Below are 9,898 nucleotides of genomic sequence, written 5' to 3' on the forward strand. Positions count from 1 at the left end.
TCTCCCCCCCCCCCCTTTTTCTGTCTCCCCCCTCTCTCTCCAGTAATTGGTACCTCGGAATGAGCATTGCATACAGTGTGGTGGCACTTTGATACAAGGTAAACATTGCAGTGGCTACTTCACAAGCCAGACAGACACAAAAAGGAAACACGACCTGCTACAAAGAGGCCGATTCTAAGCGATGAACCCACTGCAGCCTTTCCTGTCTTGATGTTTGCTAACATCATGAGAGGAAACCTCCTGTGCCAGAGATAAGATAACTGAGAATGTGACTGTTATTAAAACAATAAACTGCAGGAATCCCCTGATATTAATAGATGGTAATATATACTGAGGCTTGACTTTTTTTGTTTGCAAACTCATCATCATGGCATTAAAAATGCAAATAATCACCCTAGAAGTAATATTCCTAATATGATTGTCATGCTGGTTCTTGTAGTTCCATAGTCTTATATTGAATAGATAAATGTTGTCTAATGCAGTTCATAGATATTGGGTGAGGGGCTGCCATTCTGGCCAGCTTTTGGCAGGTTGGTCAGCAATCTTCTGGTGGTGGAGGACTCCTGAATTATCTTTCTGAGATAACAATTTAAATGGGTTAGAAAACCCCATCCAGTCCTTGTTTCCTCACAGATAAGGTCGCACTGTGTTTTTTTTAGCCTCCCTTCCTATTGCGTACATGGTAAGACAAGTTGGGTCAGTGTCAGAAGCCAGGCCGCTAACCCCCCATGAGGCAGTTGGATCATTGTACACTTATTTCTGACCATAAACTGATGGTTATAATTTATAGTTCATGTAAAGCCAAAACATTTATTCTTAAGTCTTTGATAGAATGTAGAAGGCTTAAAACCCCTGTTAGGTTTTTCAGTGCTTTCCCTGTCCCCATTGGGGAGATACACCCTCTCTCATTCTGATGAGCTCCTGGGGGTCATTGCATCCAGTACAGAAAGTGACAGGAATTTGAATCTTTTACAGTTGTCAAAGGAACAGGAGGTGAGAGCAAATCTTCCAATAAGGAAACCTGTTCTAGCGACAACTAAAAGAGGATAAACCTTCTGCTTTAGAGAGATCTCCTCTTACTTCCTGCTGTGTCTCTGTGGCAGGAAGTAAAGGGAAATTCCCCTGATGGCACATGTTCCCTACCTTCCTAACCTACCCTAATCAACCCCCCCTATCCAACCCTTGTGTCCACTGCCTTGTGTCTCCTGTGCGTGTGACAATCATTTTACAGTTGTCACAGGAACAGGAGGTGAGAGCAAATCTTCCAATGAGGAAACCTGTTCTAGCGACAACTAAGAGAGGATAAACCTTCTGCTTTAGAGAGATCTCCTCTTACTTCCTGCTTTGTCTCTGTGGCAGGAAAGCAATCTTTTACAGTTCTCACAGACAGGAGGTGAGTGCAAATCTTCCAATGAGGAAACCTGTTCTAGCTGACAGCTAAGAGAGGATAAACCTTCTGCTTTAGAGAAATCTCCTCTTACTTCCTGCTGTGTCCCTGTGGCAGAAAGTAAAGGGAAATCTCCCTGATGGCACATGTTCCCTACCTTCCTAACCTACCCTAATTAATCCCCCCCAACACTTGTTTCCACTTACCTCCCTCCGACAGAGGCCTTCTCCCGCTGTGCTTATCCTCCATAGAACACCTCCTCAGCACTGACCAGAAGGTGTTTACATCCTTCATGACACAATCTTCTTGGTGCTGCCCATATCTGCGCTGTGACTTCCCAAAGACTTGAATGGGCTGTAGCTGTACCATTGGTGTAAGGCCCCTTATTCAGGAGTATTTGAAGTGTAAGAAGTTACTACACAGGTATAGGCAGCACCAATTGGATTTTTGAATGGAGAACGTAAACACTGCAGGGGGGGCTATCAATGAGAGGGCACTTGGGTGGTGGGGAAAGGGTGGCAGGGGGGTTAGCTTAGAGTACATTATGCTGGTAGGAAGTGGGAACTGTGGACTTTATATCTAAACCTGAACTTTCAACAGGCTGTTTGAATTTTTGTATTTACGAGCTATGACACATCTTTTCCAGAAAATAACACAGAACTTTGGGGAAGCCAAGATGACTGAGGAAGCGATTGTTCCCGTGTACGCCACAGGGATCTCTGCCCAACTGCAGAAACAACGGGACCATGAGCTGGGTGTAGGGAAACACGATAATGCTGTGAAGTTTCTGGGACAGGATTATGATCGGATTCAGCAAGAGTGCTTACAAAATGGAACTCTGTTTAAAGATGACACTTTTCCTCCGACTGCTTACTCATTGGGCTTTAAAGAGCTAGGTCCAAATTCCTCCAAAACCTACGGAGTTAAATGGGTCCGGCCTTCGGTAAGACATATTCATCTTTGTCTTCTCTTCTAGTTGCCTGTCATGTTACTTCTGCGGCATACATACTTTTACATAGAACATTGATTGTGGTATATATCGTAGTGGGAAGAAAGCTAAAAATGCTTCTGGCACAAAGTGGATGAGGCTGTGCAGTTAAAGGCTCTTTTGAGGCATGATTTTGCCTTTGATTACTCTTAGGACCCATTACTAGCCATTTCTCCTATACAGGATCTACATCAGGGTAGTCAAACTCTTGCCCTCCAGCTGTGGTGAAGCTACAAATCCCATCTGGCATCTGCTTCTGGGAGTCATTGCTGTGTCTGTCAGTGTCTTGCATTGCCTAGTGAGATTTGTAGTTGCACTACAGCTGGAGGGCCGGAGTTTGCCTATCTCTGGTTGACATGATTGGGGTTGGTTTGGGCTATTTGCTCCTCTCTGATCCAGGGGCGTCCCGAGGCCGGGTGTCGCCTGGAGCCGAGACCGGGTGACACCCCGCCGTGACGTCGCTACGTGCGTGCATGATGACATCATCGCGCATGCACGGTTATCCTGTGGACGCCTGCCGGCGGCCTTCTTGGTGTTGGACGCTGGCAGAGAGAGGAGGAGACATTTACCCGGCGGGATGACATATGCCACTGGGTCCCCTCCTCTCTCCTGATACTGTCGGGCTCTCGGTCAATGACCGAGTGCCCGACTTTTCAGAGAGGGTGACACCAAAATGACTGTGAGCCATTTTGGTGTCACCGCTCCAATGGTGGCACCCGAGTGCGGGCCAAACCCCCCTTGTGATGCCACTGCTCTGATCCCACTATAGCCCACTGTGAGGCATCTGGTTGTTTTATTTTGGATAGGTGGGTTCATGCAGTAATATCAGATTAGTATTGTACCCCCTGTAATCTTCTGAAGAAGTAGACTTGTGTTTTGAGAAAAGCATTGAGAAAGCCTAACTTTTCTAACCTTTTATCGACAAAAACTATATATGAAAGGAACAAGCTATTGTGCAAGTGAGTTGATCTATTTTGGGAGAGCATTAAAGGTTAGGCCCCATTCACACCTGTGCAATTAGGGGTCAACACACACGTTACAATCTGGCCATAAAATCTCTGTACAATCAACTTTAGCTCTACCAAATCTATGTAAAAAGAGGACCTCCCTAATCTATCCAATCAATCTGTATACAATCAGGTAGGCCCCTGTACTACACAAGTGTTGGTCGAGCTAAAGGAGATTGTACAATCGGATTGTAACGATTGTGGTGAGCTTTAGGTATGGTGCGGTAAATAAATACTGCTTGTGGCATCTTTTTTTTATTTTTTATTAGTGTTATAAAAAATGTTGTAGAAATTCACAAGTAGGTTGCAGTCTCCGTACACAATGTGCTAGATTAAGCATCAACTGCTGTCACTACATAGAATAGATTTAGCAGGGAATATAGGAACTCCAGGGTACTATGCCTCGCTGTTCATAATTAAGCTTATAAAGAGGTAAGGATCAACCAATCCCTTCCAGCAACTCAGAGAGGGAGCACCAGGGCCACCCCACACTAGGAGAATGGCCTTTCTGGCATAAAACAAGCCGGATAAGGGATTACATATGTTGGGAAAACCCAATCCAGTCTCCATAAAAGAAGTAACTTCAGACCAAAAGGCACGTATTAGTGGGCAGGACCAAATGGAGTGAAAAAAATCTGCTCTCTGACCACAGTGCTTAAAGCACTGTGGAGTGGGCCGGAGACCCGGGGTACATAAAAGGGAAAGGGTATAATAAGTCTGGTAAAAAAATTTCATCTGCAATAGTCTATCTCTGGAGTCTGTCAAAGAAGACGTATACGTATCTTCAAAATCCCAGCAATCATCCAGGTCTAGATATGGGAGGAGTGTCTGCCACTTTTGTTCACGTTTATCAAATCTGGAAGATCGTGGCTATAGGTTCCTCATAAAAGGTTGATACCAATTTAGAGGAGACATCTCTTTTCTAGGGGGAACTGAACTGGTATTAGGGCCCATTCACACCAACTGCGGTGCATCCCAGAGCGGCAGCTGCTCCCTCCTGCCCCACAACAAAGGGGGAAAGTTTGTGAGCGATTGCTGTGCGTTCCAGCAGCTGTCGCTCTGGAACGCACTGCAATTTGTGTGAATGGGCCCTAAAAGAAGTCGACCCGAATTGGGCTTGTGCTGCATTCCTGCTGTACCTTTACTTTCAATAGTTCTTTATTGAAGTCAAGTTATGCAGACATAGTAAAAATATGTATAGTATAAACAACTCAAAGGTGTGGAAGGCATTAACCATTCAGAACTAACATTCAGGAGAAATCTTATTAAAAAATACAGCAAAAAAAGCGGAAAACATAGCCAGCAATTGTTGCTGATGATGTGAGGGGAAAAAAATGGAGAATTTGGATGCTGTCACAGTTCAGCGCATGGCAGAAGTTTTGGAGAAATCCAAACAGTAAGGAGGTGGGAGCTGCTATCCGAGTCCATACAGAAGGTTAGTCAAGAGGACCTGTAATGGAACCAGATGTCATCAGGGTTCAAGTCCAGTCCGCTGAGGATACCTGCGGGGTGGAGAGAGGTTGAGACGGGTGAGCAGGAGGCAGTAGACGCCATTCTTGCAGTAAACGTAATCCTGAGTCCACCACTGGGCACTGTTGGTAATCTGTAGTCACTGAACCACAATGTTTTCTTATCATTACCCCATAATATAAGTGTTCTGTGGGCCCAAGATCCAGGCCTCCTGCATGGAGACATGTTCCCCAGGTGTCTGGTCCTACAGATGCCACTGATCTGTTCCACAAACTTCATCTATGAGGAGAACATAGTTTCCAGTCCACACCATTTAGCAGAATGTAAATGCTGAGTACTGTAGCAGCTTCTACTCAAAGCAAGTGCTGGTCCTGCCCGGCCTTCCTTACCTACTGCGTTGAACAGAAACATTTTTGTAGCTCTGCCAGCTCTGTTATTAAGCAAAATATGAAACCATTTTGTACTACATAATGTAGCTTCAGTTTATTTACATCAGCAATTTGCTAATCAGAGGAAATGATTTGATGTGTTTTCCTTGTGGGGAAAATTGCATTGCTTCTTTTTTGTTATTAAAAAAATAAGCAATGTACTGTTGGAGGCCTGGGATCCTGAACCCAGTACCACACACTGTGTTTAGACTTCTGTGTCAGCCTAATAATGATGCACTAAAAAGGCCACAATAAGTAGCAAGTGGTATGATACAGCTACCCATATTTATTTTGCCATTAAACGCCACCAGCATTTTAAATTTTTAAGTTGACTTTTATAAAAGTGCTATTAATAGCCTCCCCTTGTGTACCATTGGGGAGATTTTTCTATACTTCATGTCTCAGAGCAGCAAGAATTTAGAGGAGATCTCCCAAAGTCAGGGGAGTTCTCCTCTTACACAGTTGTACCTGGAACATGTGTCGCCATTAGAAGTGTTCCTCTTACCTTTTGTTCTGGAGAAACTCTAAACTTCTGGATTTCCCCTCCCTTTCATTCTTGGTGGCAATGGTAACAACTACAAGTACAAATAAAAGGGTGAATCTCCCCAATGGGGACACAGGCTCCAAAACTAAATAAAAAGGTTGTGCTTAGAGGTACTTTTATATATAAGATGCATTTCAAGCTACAGAATCGGATCTAGCTGGAATTACAGGGATTTTTGGCTGTACGTGGTAGATTTGCTGTTAAGTGATTCCCCTGATGGCACCATTACAATAAAATAGTTCCTGAGAACCGCTTCCTGCTTTTCTTATAAGTTCTGACAATATCCTCACACCTTTTACCAGGATTATTTATGTATTTTAGGAACAAAATACATGAATAATCTGGACTGGAGGGATCAGGGGCTGTAAAATGTTATAAAATACTGTTTCCGGTTACACTGAGGAAGAGCTGAACATGGTATGGGGGGAATCTTAATAATGGCATTCTCACAAGATGTATTTTAAAAGGCAACGAGCTACCTAAGCAACCTGTATTTTGCACAATCTGCTGCCGTTTTGGTTCATAAAGGCAAAGTAGCAGGTAACATTTACTGTAGGCACGGAACATTTACTTACATTTTGCATGCTCCCTTGCCACACAAATACACTACTAGGCTGATCTAATGACTGGTGTAAGTTTTCACTTACTGGACAAGTGGAAACATACATAGGATTTCACATGCTTTCTCATGTGACCACACTTGGGCCCGGTGATTGGTTTTTCAGGCACCAAGTGCAGCAGTGTGGGAAAGCAATGGGAATGTCTTACCTTGTACAAAGCAAAAGCTTTTCTATTTTCAAAGCTAAAGTGACACAGATGGACTCTATCATGTAACTGACGTAATATCTCAACTTTTCCTGTAAAAGACAAACTTGCCCTCTGCTGAACCATTCCCAGGAGATGCCACCGATCAGAATAAACTAACCCCCTACTTTCCCTATTTCATCATGTGCCCAGTTTAAGTTGATCAGGGTATTTAAAAAGGTTTACTTGAAATCTAATAATGCAATTTGAAATTTTCTTTGGATCAGTCACACTGCTCAGTTCTTGAAGGCTCATCATACCAGATGTACGCTGTATAGGATTTGAATCACGTGGTGAAGAAATTATTTTAAATAATGCATTGATCGGGCCATTGTTGGAAGCAGAATGCAGAAGCTTCATCCTGCATTGTGCTCTGCTTATTCAGTCTGATTCCTGACCAACAAGGTCAGCATGTTATAAAGGAGGTCCCATAGCACACTTTGAGGATGGCCATAATGAATCCCATATCTTCTGAAAAACATTGAGTGGGGCAATATCTGCTCATCCTCGCATAGCTTATAGTAGTGCAGGGATCTGCTGCAGTCCTTACCTTAAGAAGACAGCAACCACATACTTTACTTTTCTACATAGAAGAACAAAGATTTGGGACCAAACTGCAGTAAGAGTTTCAAACAATTATACAGTAATAGGCACCTCTGAATGTCTGAAGTGCTTGCTTTAACCCCTTTCTTATCCAATATAGACCTAGAAATCCAAATCAATCCTTATAATGGAGAGAGTGGCTGCTTTTATACAGCCACCTATATCTAACTTATCTCACATAGCCCATTACTCCAATTACATATCAGCCACATAAACAACGCATACTAAATACAATGTATGCTAAGGCACAGCAACTGATCATAATAGATTTAGGAGGACAACTGGTGGAGTGGGGTAGCACTAGACTCCTTCAATTCCTCTTTGTCTCCGACAGCTCATTTCATTGGGAGGTTTGATGTCAAACTGTGACTGTAAATAATACTAGATTACAAAGACAAATACATTTTGCCTTTGAGCACTTAGAGCATACCAAAATTACAGAACAAATCCTGTAGCTTGAATCACTAAATTTTAGACAGTAGCACTCGCACAATGAGCAGAGATGGTACATCCAAGCAAGACTGAGCAGGCAGGAAGAAGAAAAACAGGTTCTTTCACATTCTGCCTCTTTCATAGTGAATCTCTTGACCTATGTTTGTATCTATGAACAGATCTTGCTTACAATAAAAGTGATGGCACATCTATACAAATATTACAATACTGCCGCTGTATTATAGACCAGATTTGTTTACCTATATATCATAGTTTGATCAAGGTTGTGGCATAATGACACATTGGGGTCTATTTATAAACAATTTGCAGAGCCATTTGTTCTATGTATCTATGTGAACATTTGTTCTGTGCGAATAAATGCGAACGTTTGTTCTGAGGCAAGAACTAACGTTCTCAATGTTTTCCTTTTCAAGTCGAATGTAACATTTGGGAAATACTGCATTAGATTGAGCGGTGGAGCATAGGAAATAAATGTATCTCCTCTGCTCCTCAGCTCCATCAAGTGACCACAATGCTCTATTTCCGAATTCTACATTTGACCTGAAAAGAAAATATACTGAGAACATTTGTTTCTGCCTCAATTTGCAGAGAGCAAACATTAACATAGATTCACAGGGTGAATGGTTCTGCAAATTGTTTTATAATAGACCACATTTTGTGATATCTGCGGATCAACCATGCAAGTACAGTATAAACACCTTTCTGTTGTATTGTGGAATACCAGGTGTTTTAATGCACTTAGGGGTCAGTATTAACTAGCAATGACTAAAGTCGGGTTTACATGAACTGACCAAATTTCGCAGAGTGGGTGCCGCTGTTGGCACCCTTCCACACGGCATCCCTCAATCAGCTGAGTCAGTTGAAAAATTCTAGGCCGGACAGAGCTAGCAAGCTAGCAGCCAATCAGCTGCTAACTCTGTTCAGGTATTCTGACAGCGGCCGACGGCTTACGCTTCCATTTTAGAAGTAGCAGTAAATCAGAACATGAGTGGCACTGAAAATCAAGAAGCATATTTGATATATGTAGTAAGCACAAATAGCTGCCCCGTGTACATATACATTTACAAATGATACAGAGTCACATGTTTTTTCACTTTTCAATACGTTTTTATTAAACATTTTGAAGAACAGGTTATAAATGGCTGAAAAATGTTTGGGTACACATTGCGCAAATTTGGTATGAATATCCAAACGTTTGCTGGAAAAAGGTCCCAACACGTAATATTTTTTTAAAGTATTTTATTAAACATTTATCATAATAATACAAAACAAAGAACCTCAATGGGATACCTTGGTTCATGAAACAGCCAATAACCTTAAAAGAGAGCTAAGGACCTTTCAAAGCAGATTCAACAGGCTATATTTATAGAGCAAGTGGCCACTGCAGACCACATCTGCTGCCGCTCTTCAGCGGTTTTAATGTTCCTGTGAATGTCAAGTGTACAACGAGTATAGAAAACAACTACATTGTCAATCTAAAATGTCAAACATAAGTTTTTTGAAAAAATATTCCGCTGTAGAAATAAAATATAAGACCGGAAAATCATTGCTAAACTGAAAGTCTAAAATATATAAAAATAGGATGTAATGATTTAGCATAACACTTTATTTATTTGTTTATATTAAAACAGTCTTATTGTATTACGTTGTAGTCATCCAAAATGACATAAAAGAATACTGTGGAAAACAGCCACATACGTATGCCTTCAGGGTTTGGGGCTACAGTGCCTATAGTCTGACTTGTATAAAGCAGTTTTACTAGTTTGAGAGGCTTCGGGGTAGTTTACACATTTGGTGGACCTGTAATGACCGCTTTAACATGACGTAACTTCACAAGCCATTATTAATTTATGGCCTTACATGCAGAGCAGCCTTCCCTTATGATCCTCACTCTGAGGACAGCAGAACTCTTTCCCTGGTGGACACACAAAGTTGTGCTTCCCTCTTTTATTGCAGCATTATCTAGATCAGTGTTTGTCACTGGCTATTGCACACGCCCACTGCATGCTATCAATAAGCTGAAGAAGGATGTTCTTCTTCAGGTCATCCTCTGCTAATTGACAGCAGGCAGTGGGCGGGTGCAATAGCCAGCCTGCTTTTGCAATTAAAAACAGCCAATAGCAAGCTGGCTATTGCTCCTAAACGCTGGATGGGAGCGGCTTTCTGCTGTTGGCGACAAGTCTCTTATCCAGTGGAAGAGAGGGCATGGGGGGG

General features: G+C 42.3%; 1 protein-coding gene across 1 annotated transcript in view; it reads left to right on the forward strand.

Annotated features, from left to right (window-relative positions):
• The window catches only part of CAPN1 (calpain 1), a 72,235-nt gene that overhangs the window by 1,042 nt on the left and 61,295 nt on the right, over positions 1-9,898 (forward strand). The window contains exon 2 of the mRNA XM_018554318.1: positions 2,034-2,330. Coding sequence (XP_018409820.1) covers positions 2,064-2,330 — 267 coding nt within the window. The 5' untranslated portion in view covers positions 2,034-2,063. The remainder of the gene's footprint in view (positions 1-2,033; positions 2,331-9,898) is intronic.

This window comes from Nanorana parkeri, unplaced genomic scaffold, assembly GCF_000935625.1.
Source record: "Nanorana parkeri isolate BGI_ZX_2015 unplaced genomic scaffold, ASM93562v1 scaffold153, whole genome shotgun sequence".
NCBI classification, from domain to species: Eukaryota; Metazoa; Chordata; class Amphibia; order Anura; family Dicroglossidae; genus Nanorana; species Nanorana parkeri.